Genomic DNA, 19,691 nt, shown 5'->3' with positions numbered 1-19,691 from the left:
CTCTCATTAAATCTCTAAAAGAGTCATGTAAATATTTACTTTTTCCGGTATAGCATAATAATCAATATTTAAGTATATAGAATAACATTATATATTTATAAATAAACATTTATGTATTATGTATAAAAAATCTTAGAATTATGTTATTTATAAGTATGTGTAATATATAATATATTTATATATCAGTTTGGGTGTATATATCTACAGCTATCTATATCAATATGACAGCAGTTCCTATCTGGGGAACAAGGGGTTAGTAGTGAACTTTAATCGACAGTAACATTCTAGACTGTCCATCCTCACCCCCACAACAAATTCAGTCTTAGTCTGCATTATAAGAATCATTCTATCTAGAATAAAGGGGGTGATTGTCTCCTTGTACTCTCTCTCAGAATCCATCTGGAACATGATGTTCAGTCCTGAGTGGCACATTTTCGAATGGACATTCTCCAATTGTATTTCATCTAGCAGAAAGAGACCCAGAATGGTGAAGGAATTCTATACAACATTCACATGAGAGCATTTGAAGGAACCTGGGATGTTTAACTTGGAGAAGACATGCATTATCGTTGTCTTCAAGAGTTTGGAGAGCTTTCATGTAAAAAAGAGATTAGTCATGTGTTACACATAGTACTAGTGGGTGGAAATTACAGAGAGACTTGACTTCAGCTAAAAATAAATAAGGAAGAATTCTAGCAATTAGAGATGTTCAAAAGCAAAATGGGCTGCCTTTTTGGGGAGTGAGTTCACCATCACTGGAGGTGCTCAAGCAGAAAAGGAATTTATTGAGCAACTGAAGAGTTGAAGTTCAGTCACATAAAGAAAAACAATAGGAATATGAAGACCGCTTGGGAACTGTAACAGGTTAAGAGGGAAATGATACAGGCCTGGCTTGTGATAGTGAGCATGGGAATGAAAAAGATAGAGATGGATTTATGAAGAAAGGAATAATAAACAGGTCTTGGTGGCATATTTGGCACTTGGGGCAAGGGAGAGGAGTCAAAAGAGAAGCACAAGATGATGAATTCTTATCTAGTCTTAAATCAATGAATGGGTGTTGATTCAGACAAACTGAGACCTAAGAAAGAACACTTAAAAAGGCCATGGTTTCCCATTGCAGTCAGGGCCATTGCCAGATGTCTTGACCTAGTTCTTGACATTAGACCCGGATGACCCTGGAGGAGGGAGTGAGGCTGATGAATTTGCATAGCTCTGCCTCACTTATATCCATCGCACTTAGAAAACAAGATATCAACCTCCTGATGTCCTTGGTTCTTTTTGAGAAAAAAGGATAAACAATAACAACATAGTGAGCCTGGGAGATTTGGAGAATGTAGATAAAAAGAAGAAACACTTAGGACTCATTCTAAGGGAGAAATGAATTTGGTTTAGATATGTTGAGGGAGGAAGCTATGTAAAAATGTTTAATAGATAGGGAACTAGAGTCCAGGCAGATTAGAGATAAAGATTTGGGAACCATCTGTACAATGGTGTATGTGTTTCCTAGGGGAGTAAGTACTATTGAAGAAAAGCAGAGGCCTGAGGATTGCACTTAGGGGGATTAGCCAAAGGTTAAGGAAATGGGAGGAAAAGGAGTTTCATTGATTCGATTAAAGTTCTGCCCACTGAGCAGTAGAGGACAAAAGTCGGAGGTTTGAAACCAATCAGATATCTTCATAGTTCCAATTATAAATGATGCCAATTAGTGATTATACTCATTAGCCACTGGGCAGCTTCTGGGAAACCAATGTCTTTGGGTTCTGGGAGGCAAATATAGTTGCTGATCTGAAACAGGTTAGCTACACCATGTCATCGCCAGAAAAATCACATACTGATGCTTTGCCCAGAATTGTTGGAGTGCCAAGGTGCCTCGCTGACATGTGAGGGAACCCTAACCAAAAGGTCAAGGATTCTCAGCCTCTCCAGACCACCACCAGAAGTCCTGTTTCCTACCAAATCAGGCTGTAGATGAAAACAGTTCAGGAAAAAGCAAGGAGAAGGATGTCTTTGCACAGTTTTTCCCTCACTAAATAAACATATTGTGCAAGTCATGCTACTATTCATTTGATGTCATGGTCTTCTTCAATTACAAAGAACAACAACAGCAGCAGGATCTTTATAGAGGCTTTAGAATTAGATCTTTTAAAGGGAAAAAGAATTTGTTGGTGAGATGGCATCTTCCCATACATCTGGTCACTGCACCCTAAGCATCTCCAGACCTTTCAGTCCTCCCTGAATCAATCTTTTCTAGGCCACTGGGTCTTTCTGAACCTTCTTATATACATTGTTTCCTCCCATAAGAATGTGAACTCTTTGAGAATAACAACTATCTTTTCAATTTGTAATCCTAGCTCTTGGCATATACTTAATACAATGCTTGGGAGATACTTAGTAAAATTCACTCTCTCACCCACATGCTTATTCATTCATTTAGTAAAGACAGAATTGAATTGGAACTTTTTTTAAAGAAACTTTTTATTCCATCATTTTGGGAGCCATTAAAAGTGGCGGGAGAGAGATCCAATCAAGGTTTGCTAAGAAAATTTGTCAAGAGGATAGATAGAAGAGGTTTTTATGGAATCAGTACCCTAAAATTATCTTATTTTGTTATGTTTCTACCGAATTGACATCATTGCAAAGGGTTGTGATAACACTATGGATATGGTTAACATGAAGAAACAATTGGAAGATATGTTCCTATAGAAAAGAATTCTGTCCTTAGGTGGGACAATAGTCTGCACCCCATCCAACCTGAAGCATCTGTTTGTTCCTAAAATGTTCCAGTCACAATTAGGTCACTATGACCCACTAAAAAAAACCTTCATCAATCTTCTAATTTTGTGCTTTCATCTCCTACCATTGTTCTGCTCCATTTCTGTCTTTCAACTCTGAGAAGTTTCTTTTTCTTCTCAATCCAGTTGTAAGTCTCTAAACTGGCCTGTTACAGTACACTTGATAGGAGTACCGATAGCCTGTCCACAGTCCCATTTTCCCTTTGTATATACAAGTCAGGAAAGTTCAGAGTACTGCATCAATCTCCTGGCATTTTCAAAGAGGGCATGGACAATATTTCATAACTCCTCAACACCAACCTATTTAAAGACCTTCTGGGATCAAATTCATCATATTTTTATCAATGGAAAACTAAGACAGGCAAATGAACAACCTAGTCAACATCAGGCCATGTCAGGAGAGCACAAGAACCCAGGCATCCTGACTCTTAAGACCATTTCTTAATGGCTGTAGTGTACCAGTTAGCAGGAGACTAAATTGTTGGGCAGTCTTTTCAGTGCTCACTAAGGAAGAATATTCAAATTCAGTAAGTAGATTTCCATATTATTAGAAGTAACAAATGTAAACAGAAATCATTTCCCTGAACACACACACACACACACACACACACACACACACACACACACACACACACATTCCTGGGGTGGGGTGTTTTCTGCCCTGGGAGTTATTACCTCTTCCTGTGTTCTATTACCAGTGTAATTGAAGCAGAAGTCCTTAGCTGTACAGCTAAGAAAGGCTGTTCAGAAGTAAATTAAAACTAGAAACTCTTTGAAGAGTTTCTCCTGGACTCTCTTTTCCTAGAGAATCTAACAACATTCATTGTATATAATGGCTGTTAGTTTTAGGCCAAATAACAGTGTTATTATAACTCTAGTTCCCAAATCACTAGAATGATCTAAATAAAACCTGCACAGGAATAAAGGAAGAAGAAATAATGAAAGAGGGTTTGAAGGGATGATTTTGGATGGAAAATTTCAAAGTTTATAGTCTTTGATTATAATGAGACAACAGGACCAGGAGATTTCTAAAATTTATTTAATAAGCATTTGTCAAGCTTCTTCTATATGCAAGGTATTGTACTGGAGTTAAGGATTCATAGATGAAAATCTAAGACCTGCTCTGAAGAGTTTACAATCCAGTGGGGGGAAATTGAAGCGATACAACATAGGCACAAAAAAAAGCTAATACAAAATAAAGTGTGGCAGGAAAAAGAAATGAAAAGGTACTCTAGGAAAATCTGAGGAAGGAAAAAAATCACTTTCAGATAAAGGGATCCATGGGCAGCTAGGTGGCGTAGTGGATAAAGCACCGACCTTGGAGTCAGGAGTACCTGGGTTCAAATCCAGTCTCAGACACTTATAATTACCTAGCTGTGTGGCCTTGGGCAAGCCACTTAACCCCATTTGCTTTGCAAAAACCCCCCTGAAACAAACAAATAAACAAAAAAAAAACAGATTAAAGGGATCCAGGAATGCTTTAAAGAGGATGTGGTACCTCAACTAAGCCTGTTTTAGTATAGATGTTCTATAATTTTACAAGGCTTGTCTTCTGGAATTAAGACACCTTCCCAAGACTATCAGTCCAACTCCACAGATTTCTTCCTGGACCAAACTTGGTCACTAGGAATAGCCTGATTTCTTCTAATTAATCTGTATGGTATGGTAAATCAACTTCTCTCTTCATTCGTGGGAAACAGACAGATGACAATATTTCAGAATATGGATATGCCTAAAGCATAATTATTCTCATGCTCAAAAGCACAAATGGTTCTCTATTGCTTCTAGAATAAAATCTGATCCCTTCTTATATTTAAAGTTCTTAATCGATGAGTTCCAATCAAAATTTCCAAAATAATTTCACATTATTCTCTTGCTCTCTAATCCAGCAAAACTGACTGACTTGCAATCTGTTATCACACATAACATTTCATTTCCCACCTTTGGGCTTTTTTGCACAGACTTTATTCCCTTCCTATCCCATAACTAGAATACTGTTTCTCCTTGCCACTAAATCTTAGCATGCCTCATTCAGCAGAATGCTACCAGCCACATGAGATCTTTCTCTGAAGTGGCCATCCTCAATTGCTGACTCTCTCCCCACCCACTCACACACCCCTGAAATCACTTGCATATAGATTTTATTTCTTTGTATGTGTATATGCTGTCCTCATTCCCTTCCTACTCCTATAGAAGATAAGCAACTTGAGGGCAGGGACTGTTTGACTTTTTTCTTTGTATCTCCAGCAATGTGAGCACACAGTGGGAGCTTTTTTTAAGGGAGCTTTGCTAAAATAGGAATATGCAATATATGAGGAAATCACAACCCATCTGTGTCATCCTAGGGAATTATCTAAGAATCACAGAGGATAAATTCCTTGATCAAGGTCACAAAGCTGTAAGGATCAGACAAAGAACTTTAACTTAGGTCCTCCTAATAAAAATGTTTAAAAACCAAGGAAAAGAGATGTAAACAAAAAAGAATAGAAAGAGAGCTCACAGAACAACATTTATATAGTGTTTTAAGGTCTAAAAATACATATCATCTTACAAATTTTTCATTTTATCTTTCATTTGATTCTTTTAAATTTTTTCTTTATGCTTTTCTGTGATGGGCAAATATAATGATGATGATAATAATCATTTATTGATTATGATTATTCATTTGTTAATCATTAGTGGTTCCATTACCAATATAAACCTGTACAGGAGAAATAGTTCTTGTTATTGATTTTAGCATATATCTTCTAATATAAATAGAATTGTCCAATTTAATAGGGGGGATTTTGATTGAATTTTTGGTATTAAGGTATTGGCAGGCTTGAACTTTAATACTTTCTTAATTGATGGCTATTTTTAAGCCTACATTTTTATTTGTGTATGGTTATCCTCTAAGGAAGTTTGTTAACATGAACAAAAGAGTTGTCCCCTTGTAATTAGAGTCAAGACACAGACTTGTTTTGCCAGCACAACTTAGAGTGTCTCTTCTCAGGGCCTTTTCCTTATTCTGAATGTGCCACCAAAGACCCGCTTGGACCTTTGGTATCTGATGTATCCTTTCAGGTTGGCACTGGATAACCTGAAAACAAGATGTGAATTAACTGATGAATGGGTCACCCCACTTTAGGGGTGCTCCCATATCCATAGGTTTTAATGGCTCCAAAGCAATGTCTTTACAACAATGCTATGAGGTAGGTGGTATATATTTTACCAATGAGGAAACTAAAGCCATAGAAGATGAAGACACTTGTCCAGGATCACAAAACTAGAAATAGAGTCAAAAGTCAACACAATGTCCTCCTTGACTCTGGGTCCATGTTGCTCATGGAAGGGAAGAGAAAGAAAAAGGGAGGAAGGAACTATTTATATAGTGCCTACTATTTGCCAGGATGGATACAGCTAGGTGGTGCCATAGTACACAGAGTGCCAGGCCTGGAGTCAGAAAAACTCATCTTCCTGAGTTAGAATTCAAACTCAGACATTCACTGGCTGTGTGATCCTGGACAAGTCACTCAACCCAGTTTACCTTAGTTTCCTCATCTGTTAAATGAACTGGTGAAGCGAATGGCAAAAAAAAACCCTCTAGGATCTTTGCCAAGAAAACCCCAAATAGCATCACATAGAGTGAGACATAACTAAAAACAACTGAACAACAACAACAAATGTGCCAGACGTGGTCCTAATGCTTTGGATGTACATTAGCATTTCAGATCTATGATTTCATAGGTCTGAAAATATAAGGAACTCCGTACTGAGGGAATTCTTTTTACCAAAGCAGAGTGGTAAATGTTCTGTAATTTAGTCTTAGAAAGCTGCCTGGTACAGTGAGAGCTTGTAGGCCTTTCTCTGAGTCACATAGCCAACATATGTCAGAGACACATATTTAACCTAGACTTTCCTTGCCTCTGAGACCTCTCTATCACATCTGCATGCTCCTCCTCAGCATGCCAGTCTAGTAGTATAGAGAACAGAGGATGGTGAAGTACTCATTTGGTGGGAGTATAGGCTGATAATGTGCTTTGGATGTGATGAGTTTAGAAAAATGGAGGATCCCCCCCCCAAAATATAGAATTTACTCTGTACCATGAAGCCCCAAGTTCAATACTTTATTTAGAATGCTTATTTATAGACTTTCTCCAACCCTAACCAATTCCTCAAGTTTACCATCTAAAAGGCTTCTCCCTTGCAGCAAATGATCCCTTTGCATGTTCCAGTGCCAAGAAATCAAAGAGGGTTGCTAAGGACTCCCAGAAAACAATGGAGCAGAGAGAAAACACCCCAGGATATAGAGCAAAAGAAGAAAACAAGAGAAATAAAACCAAGAGAAAAATGAAAGAACAGAAAATCAAAACTGTAAGAAAAAACTAGTTAGTGAAATGGTGTGTTGTGAATAGGAGTTCTGGTCTTGGAACCAGAATTCTTTGGGCCACCTATGTCTAGACTCTGACACTGACTAGTTGTGTGACCTTGAATAAATAATTTAATCCTGAGCCTCAATTTATCTATAAAGGGGAGATAATGAAGCCTGTACTAGTTATCTCACAGGATTGTTGTGAGTAAAGTACTTTGAAACTAAAATTTTTTATGTAAATGGCAGTTATTATGATTTGTATCATGGGTCAAAACAGAATGACAAAGGACAGAGGGATTAGAATCAGCACAGATAGAGGGAATATCAGTCAAGTTGTTACCATATTCAGGAAGGCAGGGGAATGAATCTGTGGGGTAAAAAGACAATAACTATTGCCAACAGTTCTAAAATGCACTCACTCCCTCTACCTCTGAGATTGCTTTAAATCAGGAGAGTTTCTGGATTATTGTGCTGACCAAATTTTATTGCAGTGGCAAATATCTCTCTCCGACTGTTTCTGTTTCTCTCTGTGTCACTGTCTGTCTCTCTGTCTCTGTCTCTGTCTCTCTCTGTTTTTCTCTGTCTATCTCTGTCTTTCTGACTCCATCTGTCTGTCTCTGTCTCCGTTTTTCTGGCTTTATCTCCTTGTGCTTGTGAAGGTAGAAAGGCAAGAGAGCTGGATGGTGGAGCAGTATAACTGGGGGTGGGTGGGGGTGGGGGTGGGGGTGGGGTGGGGGTGGGGGTGGGCAGGGGAAGTGCTATATATGTTAGTTATTGTTAGGTTTACCTGTATATCTATCCTTGTATTATTTATGTCCTCATGTGTTACATGTGTTCATGTGGATTTCTTGCACTGATCTGTGATATGCCTGAAGTCTTAGGCTCAAAGAACCTCAAAGAGCTGGGGGATGACTGTGTCCCAAGGGCAGTGACAGCTGTATACTTCCAAAGACCTTCTTTCTACTCTCAAGTGCCCTTGTGTCAGAAACCACCAGACCCTGACACAAAATAACCAAATGAAGGATTTAATTTAGGAAGCCTGTTAAAGAAACAGCAGGATGGTAGTCCTCTAATCAAGCCATAGTGATGCTTATCAAATCTGATATATATGATCCATTTTTAATTGGAGGTCTTATTGAGTACAAAATTATTTTTACAATATATCAATATTCTACTGCTGTTTAAGAGGTTGCCCCTTTTGGGCACTATAGTATGAAGATACATTGTCACAGGAATGAATTTTCTCTTAAATCAACCAATTTTCCATGAGCACATTTTCCCTGAAGATCCTGTAAACCAAGGCAATTGTTATTAGGCAAATGACATTCAGGAAAGAAAAAGCTAAAAAAGAATCCTTGGGGTCCATCAGTTCAAACTGATACCTCTCCTCCCTTTCCTTCTCCCCTCTCTCCCCCTCCCCCATTCTCCTCTCCTTAGTTAGAATTTAAGAGGTGGCAACTCTCATTTGGTAAATCAGATCTGACTCTACATTCACTATGGCAACATTAACACTGAGTCAGAAAGATGCCTCTCCCCTCAAAGGAAGAGTGGGAATTCTGCTAAATCTCTAGGTATCATCTTCCCAAAGACTGAGTCCCGTCTGCCTGAAGTGACAAGGACAACAAACTAAAGACTTGAGCTCTAAATCCTTGAACTAACCAAATCCCATGGATAATCTCCCTATTCTCTTAAAGGTAATCAGTTTAGTCTATGTAAAACAGATGCCATTTCTACCAGATCTCATTATATGTTCTTTTTGTGTTTTTTTACTCACACATACATACATATATGTGTATGTATATTATCTCCTCCATTAGAATGCAATCTCCTTGAGGGCAGGGACTGTTTCCTTCTTTTCTTTGTATTATCATCACATAGCATAATGCGTGACCAATGACAGGTTCTTAATAAACATGTATTGATTTATCGGAGACATTTAGCATCAGTGGAAGAACACAGTTGTTAAAAAGATATTTTTTGTCAGTAAGAGGTTTGGAACTATTTTCCCAAAGGTAACTATATTCTGAGTCCAGTTCATTGTCTATGTGCAGTGTCAGTCAAATGTTCAGATAGACCAGCTCTATGTGTTATATATTCAACTGCATTTTATAGACTGGATAATAGGGGTTCTTTATTCATTTGGTTTTTTCTTTGTAGATAGTGGGGAAAATGCTTTCGAGTGCTAACCTTTGTTAGATATTTCCAGGATATTCCTGGATTTGATGTAATAATCTCAATGTCACTAACATGGAAAAATGTTAAACATGATTGTACATGTGTTATAACCTATATCATATTGCTCACTACTATGGGGAGGGTGAAGGGATGGGAGTATGTTAGAAAAATATGGAACTCAAATAGCTTACAAAAAAGATGAATTTTGAAAAATATCATTTCATGTTAAAAAATAATCTCAATGACATGCTCAAAGAATTTGATCTTATGGAGACTAAGAAGTATACATGAGAAAGATTCCTTTTAAAATGTATAATTGTAGGGGGCAGCTAGGTGGCATAGTGGATAAAACACCGGCCCTGGAGTCAGGAGTACCTGGGTTCAAATCTGGTCTCAGACACTTAATAATTACCTAGCTGTGTGGCCTTGGGCAAGCCACCTAACCCCGTTTGCCTTACAAAAACCTAAAATGTATAATTGTGAGAGATGTGTGTTCAAGGGATGAGTACAAATTCTTAAAGGAAGAAGTAAAAAGGGAAAAGATTAGCTTCTCTATGAAACAAAGAATCTTCAAAACCAGTTAGAGAAAACTGTTTTTTAGAAGTCAGCTGATATACCACTGGTTCATCAGCTACTCAATGGCTCATCATACCATGAGGTCAACTTTCAGTTCTGGAAGGCTCTTCAGACAAAGGCTTTCAGTTCCCCATGCCATATTTTAGCAAGAAAGAAAGCATTTATTAAGAGCCTACTATATACTATATAACCCTAGGACCTAGGGTTAATTACCTTGAAGAGAAGACTTGAGGGGAGGGGAGGAAGGAAGCAAGTATTTGACCACATGTCAAATGTCTTTGCTAACAGCTTTGTAAACATGATCTCATTTGATTCTTTTATTGTGGGGCAATGGGGTTAAGTGACTTGCCCAAGAGCTAGTAAGTATCAAGTGGTTGAGGTTGGATCTGAACTCAGATCCTCCTAACTCCAGGGCTGGTGCTCTATCCACTGCGCCACCTAGCCACTCCTCATTTGATTCTTAAAAACAATCCTAAAAGCTAGGTGCTGACTAGCCCAAGATCATACAATGAGTATATGTTTAAGGCCAAATTTAATCTCAGATCTTCCTTACTCCAGGGTCAGTGTTCTCTCCATTGTACTACCTAGAATTAGATTTGGAGTGCTCAGTTTTACAGAACAAAATGGTGCCACTTCTTATATGAGACTTTTCTTGGTCATCCAATAGTTGGCAGCACTGTCTCCCTCTTAAAATTATTTTGTATATACTTTGTAGTTATTATTCTCACTAACTACCTCCATGACTACTTATCTGTATTCACTTTATATTCTTCCAATAGAGTGTCAACTCCCTGTGGGTAGGGACTATTTAAATTCAATTCAATAAATATTTTTTTTCAATAAACATTTTTTAAGTGCCTACTAAGTTTGTGTACAAGTACAAGCAGAAAGAAATACAGTTCCTGCCTTCAAAGAGCTTACAATCTAATGGAGGCAGACAACATACAAAAGGAAGCTTAAAGTATGGGTGGTAGAAGATAATGGGTATAAGGAAAGACATGGTGGAATGGAATCCAAGGAGGGCATCTGGTGGGAAATCATTGAATTGTGAACTCTCTGTAAATGGAGCTTTAGAAGGAGTTCTTTATTCTCTACTCTCCAGAGGTCAGAAGCTACCAAGAGTAGGGATGAGGTATGAGTACCTATGTTGATGTACCCTCTAGATGATGAGTTTCCTGAGAGTATAATGATGACAGAGTCCAAGGAGTATCTGGTAGCAAATGATATTTCATTTTTGTCTTTGTACACCAGTATCTGGTCCTGTGTCTTACATATAGTAGGCTTGTAATAACTTTTTGTGCAACTGAATGGAATTGAATGGGAGCAATGAAAAAGAGTCATAGAAAAGCAAATTTAGGTTAGATATAAGGAAAAGCAAATCAATTAACTCTACAGGAAAGGGCTGCTCGGGATATTACAGCCCAGGGGTTTTCCCTCCCTAGATGTCTTCAAGCAAAGGTTGACTAGCAGTTTTTCAAAATACAGTAGAACAGACTCTGCTTTACACACTCCATGGAACAACCAAGTTGGCTTTCTTGTCATTCCTCCACTGATACAGAATTCTATCTCTTGTCTCTGTACCTTTGCCCAGGCTGTCCCCTGCACTCAAAATATTCTCCCTCCTTACTTTTGTTTTTCAGAATCCCCAATTGCCTTTAAAGTTCTGTTCAATTTCATGTCTTGTGTGAGACCTTTCCTGATTCCCTTGGTTATTAGTGCCTTCCCTCCCCAATGTACTTTGTGTTTATTTTATACTCAAAGGAAGACATGGTTCTGAAGTGGTTCTGAGGTTCATCTTTATATTAGTCTTGATGGCTTCACAGTTTCCTTTTAGTTCTGAGAGTCTGTGAGTGCAGGCTCCATTATAAGACAGTGCAGCTATTGTCTGAGAATCAGTCTCGATATATTTGAAGAGGTCCAACACCAGAAGGCTGGCTTCCAAATGATTCATTCTTTTGGATATGACAAAATATATGACAAAATATTGGATATAGTCAGCTAAGTCATGGGAGGGTCAGGACTTACATTGGTGGAGAAAATATCCACCTGGAAAAAAATGAGAGATTTCCTGATGTATGGAAGTATTTTTAGCAGTTGAAATGTACACAGACAGCTATACAAAAAGTCCTTCAATACATGACTACATACTGCTTGTACGAGGTTGGTTGGTGTATCACAAGCAAAGGAGTCTCTTCCACTAAACAGAGAGAATTAAATTAAAGCAACTGGGAGGATGAACAAATATAAAACAGCTGTTCAAAGGGAGGCTAGAGTACAAATAGCAAGACTGCAGCTTCATAACATCCTAAGAAAAATTATCAGTAGGATTCCCAAATGACCACATGCTTATGCACAGAAAGATGAATCTCCTAGTGTTTGCAGGCTTATTCCTCTACCAAGTACATGACAAGAAACCTGATTTCCCCAACCTGTTGTAATTAGGAATCAGGTCATGAGGGGAAAACCATCCAATTCAGTCAACTCTGTAACTTCCAGCAGTCTACTCTGTTGCTACATAGTTAAAAGTGTTTAATTAGAAGTTTCATGGATGGCTGAGGGCTTATGGGAGGTAGACATATCACCAAGTGTGGCCCAGAGAATGCAGAATCCCACAACTGTCAGGTCTCAGAGGCTCTGATGTAATGTCTAGCTGGGGGGCAACATAAACAAGCCTATGGTCATCATTGCTCCCTCAGATAACTAGGCTCTGTTTTGTTCTCTATAGATCAATGGCTATTTTGATGAAATTCCATAAACCCTCTATTCTTTCTTGAAAGCAGGAAAAGTGAAAAAGATACTTCTTTGCCAAATAATTTATAATACAAGAAATGGAAAATGCTTTTCGAAATGTCTCTAGTTAAAGGGATATTTCCATAGCAACTTCCAAATTGTATATAAACAGATAGGGACTAAACACTGACTAATGTTGCAGCCGGTCAATTTGTACATCCAGTTTAAGTATATAGCTTCTTCCTAATGGCCATTGTCAGTCTTTTTAGGAAATGTCTTATGCTCCTTGATGATAGCTTTAGTAAGTGAAAATGTAATGGATAGAGTCCTGTGTCTGAAGACAGAAAAATTTATCTTTCTGAGCTCAAATCTATATGACCTTGGGTAAGTCATTTCAAGAAAACCCCAAATGAGGTCACTAACAGTAGGACATGACTGAAAAGAATAAACAATAATATGAAAATGTATTTAGATTCCCACAAGCATATTTCAATTATATTTAATTTCACACCAGGGATCAAAGCTTAGTCAACACTTTAATTTCCTCAAGCAACTTAAGTCAGAGGTTTATTAAAAACATACAATTACATCTGAGAAAAGAAGTATAAGCTTTTGTATATCCTAGGAATCTCCTCATTGCTTTCTGTACTTCAGACCTTGATCTGAATCATGAGTTAGTTATATTTTATGGCATTTTGACATTACAAATGTGCTTTCTTCACAACCACCCTGTGAGGTTTGTTAGACAAGAATTAATATCCCCATTTTTACAGATATGAAAACTAGGCTCAGAAAGTGAAGGTGACAGCTAGTAAGTGTCAGAGCTGGTTCTTGGGCTCTTTCCACTAAGCTATGCTGTCTCTCATTTATCTGCCAATGAGTCAAATTGTTATTCACTCATTTCAGTCATGCCCAACACTTCATGACCCCATTAAGGATTTTCTTGCTCAGATATTGGAGTGGTTTGCCATTTCTTTCTCCAACTCATTTTTATAGTTAAGGAAACTGAGGCAAAACAGGTTTAAGTAATTTGCCCAGGATCATATAGTTAATAAGTGTTTGAGACTAGATTTGAATTCAGAAAGATAAGAATTCCTAATTTTAGGCCCAACACTCTATCTACTGTGCCACCTAGCTGCCTATGGGTAGGATTAGTCCTCCTCAAATTAGAAGAAAAACACATTAAAGACCATTCAAAACCATCTGAAATGTCAATACACTTTCAAATCTATTTGCCAAGGAAAATGTCAAGTTCCTCTTATTTGAAAAAGGAAGATAGTGTGACACAGCAGATAGAGCAATGAACTAGATGCCAAAATTAACTGGGATCCAAGATGGAAGTCAGACCTCAAGGTTGGAGCCTAGCTCAACTACTAATTGGCCTTAGGCAAATCACTTAGCCTCTCTAGATATGTTTCCTCTTTTGCAAAATGATAGATAGGGCTGAACTAGAGGATTCCCAATTGTCTCTTATAGCTCTTCAATTTTATAATTTTTTTTTTAGGTTTTCTCAAGGCAAATAGGGTTAAGTGGCTTGCCCAAGGCCACACAGCTAGGTAATTATTAAGTGTCTGAGACCAGATTTGAACCCAGGTACTCCTGACTCCAGGGCCGGTGCTTTATCCACTGCGCCACCTAGCTACCCCTCAATTTTATAAATTAACATAAAACTCATTACAAGGAAAACTTTTTAGGCAATATTGCTTAAGCTCCAGGCCTTGTTGAGCTAAAGACCCAAAGTAAAATAGATAAACCATAAATAATTTTACCCTTAGTTGTAGGGAGGTCAGGATGGGAGGGAGGAGTTGGAATTTTTTTTGTCCTATTAGAAATCCAAGACTGAGAGGAACTTTAGAATTCCTCTATTCCAATCTTTTCATTTTACAGAAAGAAAGTAAAGTCCAGAGTGGTTAAATTACTTACCCAGAGTCAGGTGGCTATTCAGTAGCAAAACTGGGATTTGAACCCAAGATATTCCTGTTTTCCCATCCATGCCCTTTCTACTTTACCATGCTATCTCCTTGTCTGAAATCAAACATAACAACCCTAATGGTTTTCAGTAGCCCTAAATGCTTTTCACATTTGGGCAGCATCTGCTTTTATGGGAGAACATAAAGAAAACCTTGCTGAATACCATCCCACTTGAAGCATATGTTGTTATGCCAGTTGCCAGTTGCTAAATACTATCCTGAGCCTGAGGAGCTGAGTCTGGTACATTCTGAGTTGTTCTTCACGGAGGTTCTGTGTTTCCCAAAGCTCCACTTGGTGTCTCAGAATGAGCAACCCCCATCCCCAGGGATCTGTCCAGCTGCAGTGGAAGATGCCATTACCATCTAGCTGTGGGGGCCCAGGTCAATGACCAAACAGAAACTAGTCTCTAAATGAATCAGAATCTTAAAAATAAACAGAAAATATGAGTCAGGGCAGGAAAACTTCACTTGTTTGAGTTATTGCTACTGATTACCTTTTGTCCTGGTTTTTATATGTCTCTGATGAACTTATTATAGAATATTGTGTAACCCAGTTATTTATCTGTGTTTATCAGGTCCTTTCCTTCCCCAACTCCCCATTCCACAGAAAAATCAAAATCTAGATCAAAGCTCATGAGAACAAGGGCCATGTCATATCTCAGCTTTACATCTTCCCCTTTTCACTAGATAGGTACTAGAATGTCCATTGAATAAATGAATGCATGACTGTATCATTCTTAGGACAACATTAATCAGGAGACAGGTTAGTGGGAAATTGGTGGGTAAAAAACTAAGTTTTGATGAGCCAGTCATTAGAATGGCTAAGAGGGCCACCTTAAAGATCTAAGGTAGAGTTGATTCCACCTTTCTCCTCCCCACAGATAATTTTTATGTGCTTGGAACATGTTAAAATGGCCATAGGTATCCTTGAAGGAGAAAAGTCATAGAAAAATACTTGAAGGGGTTGTGGAATCAGGAGGCATAGTCCTATTCCTTTGCCTCGAGAGGAAGAGTAGGATCATAGAGACAGAACATTGGACTATGAGATCAAAGACCTAGTACCCTAGTCCCAGCTTTGGCATTAAGTAGCTTTGGCAGGTTGATTCACTCCTCTGGGCCTGTTTTCCACAGAAATAAAGAAACAGGGTTGGACCTAACATTCTCTATTAGCCCTTCCAGCTCTAAGTTCTATTTAGCCCAAGGTAAGGGCTTAATAAATGCTTTCTGACTTGACTTGTTGCCTATGATCCACACACACATGCATATGTATATAACATGTATGTATGTGTGCATGCAAATCTGTATAAATATTTAAGCCCCAACTATTGGTAGGGGGGATAGTTCCTCTCTCCCACTCAATGCTTCCCTACTTTACTACTCAGCAATCTGTACAATATGGGTAGGCTTCAAAGTTAATTGTTCAGTATGTTCAGTTTGGGTCTGGATACAGTTTTCTTACCCAAACCCAAATCCTGGAAGAATCAGCAATGTTTCTTTAATATTCATGCATACTTTCTAAGTATCCCCAGTAGATGAGTTTATACTTGTCAGGTATAAGGTATAAAACCATATGAGAAAGGGCAAAGGTACATGCTCTCAGGAAGTGTATAAAATAGAAAGCAAACTCATTGACTTAGAAGCACAGAGCTGAGAATAAGAAAATGACTCACTTCCCCAAACATTTTAAAGCTATAAAGTACTTTCTTCCCAGTAATATTAAGATATGAGTAGTATTAGTATTGTTATCCACAATTTACAGGTGAGGAAACTGAGGCTTAGAGATACCATGTGATTTGCTAAAGGTTACATAGCTAGTAATTGCTAGACCTAAGACTCCAACCCAGGTCCTCTGACTCTCAATCCTTTGCATTTTCCATCACTGAAAAATCATAGGAGTTCTGTCCTTTCCCCACATCAGGAAGAATGGATCTACTTCCTCTAAGGCTTACCTTTCACAGACTCGTACTGTCCAGGCGGCAATAATCCACAGAGAAATGCTGAAGACTAGGAGCACTGTCCCAGGGCAGATGGTCATGAGAGTCTTCATGACAAAACGAGTGTTGAAGTTGATTTTGTTTAGTGCCCCAATACTTCGTGATGAGGCATCTGTAAAGAGCTTGCTATGCAGCAACATAACTCGCGCAATCAGGTACAGCCGGAGGAACATGGGGATAGAAAGGATGATGTCCACGTCAGCCTCAGCCTTGGAAGGAGCATAGGAGAAGGCTAGGCGGGCTGTCCAAAAAAATTTATATTCACCAGGGATGGGATGGATGGCACAAACCAACATCTCCAGGCTGATGTAGAGGATGCGTTCGTAGGTCATGGCTATCCTCCAGTCATCTGCGCCATTGTCAATCACAAAGAGCTAACAGAGAACAAAAACCACAGTTAGGGCTGCCACAGAACCACAAAGACCAAGTGTAACATGTGTGGTTGAGCCTGTGCCGCCTGTCATTAGACCCCCTCCACCTAGAAGGAATAAATAATATCCTATGTGCTCTGGAAAGCAGATGGAAGAAGTTCTGGAGGACATGGGGACAAGTGGGCTTAGTGGATTGCAAGGTGAAGAACCAGGAATGAGGTGATGATATATCAGGATTGTCACTGACTTGACTCATCATGGACTAATTTACCAATGTTGGAGACATGGGACCATGGATAGAGGAACTAAACCCAGAGCCAGAGGTCTCTAAGAGTTCATGTCTTCTTTCTACCACTTACTACTTATAACCTTGGGAAGATATCTCATCTCTCTGAGTCTCAGTTTCCTCATCTGTAAAAATACATAAAATCAAGTCCTTTCCAGTTCTAATATTCTATGACCTGAGTTTGGAGTTAGATGCTATGGGTCTAAGATTGGGAATCAAAGGACCTGGATTGGAAATCTGGCTTTCTTATTTACTATTGATATCTTTAGATAAGCTGCTTCCTCTCTCTGGGCCTCAGTTTTCCTTTCTGCAAAGTTAGGGAATGGAACTAGATGATCTCAATAAAATGTTTGTTGACTTGAACAGGATATCTTAGGTTCCTTCCAGTTTGAAATCTTAACAACCCTCTAATTTGTAAAATGAGGAGATTGGACTAGATAATCTTAAATGTTCTTTCTAGCTCTGAACCCTACAATCCTGGTATATCTTTGAGTCTCTCTTTTGTCTTCAGTAAAGTAAGGGGAGTATGACAGGCACTTATGTACTTGTTAATTACCTGGGTCAGTCAGAGAACCAAACTCAGGGTTCAAATCCTGCCTCTTACTGCAAGAATTTGAGCAAGTCACTTAACCTATATGGATCTAAGTTTCCTCATCTATAAAATAAGATGGATAGCCTCTGAGGTCCTTTCAAGTCTTAATTCTATAATCTATTCCATCTTCATCTATTTTCTTGAGCAGCTAGGTAATTCCTGGAGTTAAGGATCAGGAAAAAATCAAGTTCAAATCTGGCCTCTCACCTTTACTAGCTATGTGACCCTGGGCAAGTCACTTAATCTATTTCTGCCTCAGTTTCCTCATCTGTAAAATGGAGATAATAACATCTAACTTACAAAAGTTGCTGAGAAGATTGAATGAGATAATAATTATAGAAATATTGAATGAGATAATAAATATAGAAATAAATTATAGACACATAAAAATTATAAAATAAAATTATAATAACACAATGCCTGATATAAATGTTAACTATTACTATTGTTGTTGTTGTTGTTTACCCTTCTTCCTGGAAGAAGACAGTGACATCAGGGAGGTGATGCCATGACAAGCACATGAATTGGATTTGAGTGAGGGAGTGCTATGCTAAGTCTTAAGTCTCTAGTCTCATTTTCTCCTCCAGAGTCATCTGGGTCCAATGACCAGACACAGATCAGGATAACTACAGGTGGTCCTGGATGGGAGATAATTGAAGTTAAGTGACTTGCCCAAGATCACACTGGCTAGTGTCTGAGGTCACATTTGAATTCAGTTCCTCCTGACTTTAGGGCTGATGCTCTACCCACTGTACTACCTGGCTGCCCAGACCAATTATTATAGCACTTGGCACATAGTAAGCCTTATATCAAAGTTAACTTATTATCATAGAGTTTAGCATAGTTCTTGGAACACAGAAGGAAATTAATAAATTTTTTTTCCTTCCCTTTTTTTCTTGGGCAAATCATTTAACTTCCCTGGACCTCAGTTTAACCCTTGGGATGAGATTAGATGGTCTCTAAGATCTAAATTTATAATCCTAGGCTCTTCTATGTGTGCTCTGAGACTCTAGACAGACAATATATATAAATCATTCTATATTAATGTCACCTTTCATTAGGACATGCAGAACAAAATGATGCAGAACCCTATAACTGACACATGGGTGACATTCAACTCATGAATAATGTCTATTGATGATGATGATGCCAAAGTTATGTATGGATGGACCATTAGACTTAGATATTTGGTGGACATGTCAAGAAGTCTAAGCAAGCCTGAAGATTGGTCTACTGCAAGCAGTAACAGCAGAGCGTGATTGCCATACCCTTTCATACTTCTGTTCTCCCATTAAGCTTCAGGATACCTTTCATAGGGTTTGATTGTTTAGCCCAAGCCCTGTTCGAATGCTTTCATGATACAATATGTCAATCCTTCCTCCCTTATTTCCAGCCTCCCTTATTTCCAGCCTCATCCAAAGTGTTCCAAATCCTACCCAAAGATGTTGCTACAACAAAGCTAATTATGTTGGTTCTTAATGAGCTTAGGAAAGGCAGGACACAACCCTGGTTCAGTGTGAGTGGTATTAATAAAGTGAGGACAACAGAAGCTCAAAGCATCCTGATTAAACAACCTGCTTGGCAAGAATTAAGACCGTCTTGCAAAATGACCATGGATCTGCCACAAGTACTATGGTTCAGTGGAGAGAAAACTGGATTTGGGATCCCAGGGTTTGGGTTCAAATCCTTGCCCCTATTACTTACTAATTGTAGATGACCTTGAGTAAACCATTCCTCTAGGCTCCAATATCCATAACTGTGAACTGAGGAAAGTTCATAGATCAGTCTAGTGAAGACTATAGACCCCTTCTCATAAACATGTTTTTAAATAATTAAAGGAAATGCTAAATTTCA

At 38.5% G+C, this 19,691-nt stretch overlaps 1 protein-coding gene across 2 annotated transcripts in view; it reads right to left on the bottom strand.

Annotated features, from left to right (window-relative positions):
- KCNN3 (potassium calcium-activated channel subfamily N member 3) overlaps window positions 1-19,691 on the bottom strand; it is a 286,582-nt gene that overhangs the window by 70,787 nt on the left and 196,104 nt on the right. For both annotated transcript variants that reach the window (XM_074223372.1, XM_074223373.1), the window contains exon 3: window positions 16,544-16,962. In XM_074223372.1, the coding sequence (XP_074079473.1) occupies window positions 16,544-16,962 (419 nt within the window). The remainder of the gene's footprint in view (window positions 1-16,543; window positions 16,963-19,691) is intronic.

The sequence above is a fragment of the Macrotis lagotis genome, chromosome 2, assembly GCF_037893015.1.
Source record: "Macrotis lagotis isolate mMagLag1 chromosome 2, bilby.v1.9.chrom.fasta, whole genome shotgun sequence".
NCBI lineage: Eukaryota > Metazoa > Chordata > Mammalia > Peramelemorphia > Peramelidae > Macrotis > Macrotis lagotis.
Note: the sequence above shows the minus strand (reverse complement) of the source record. Positions and strands in the feature narration are given on the sequence as shown.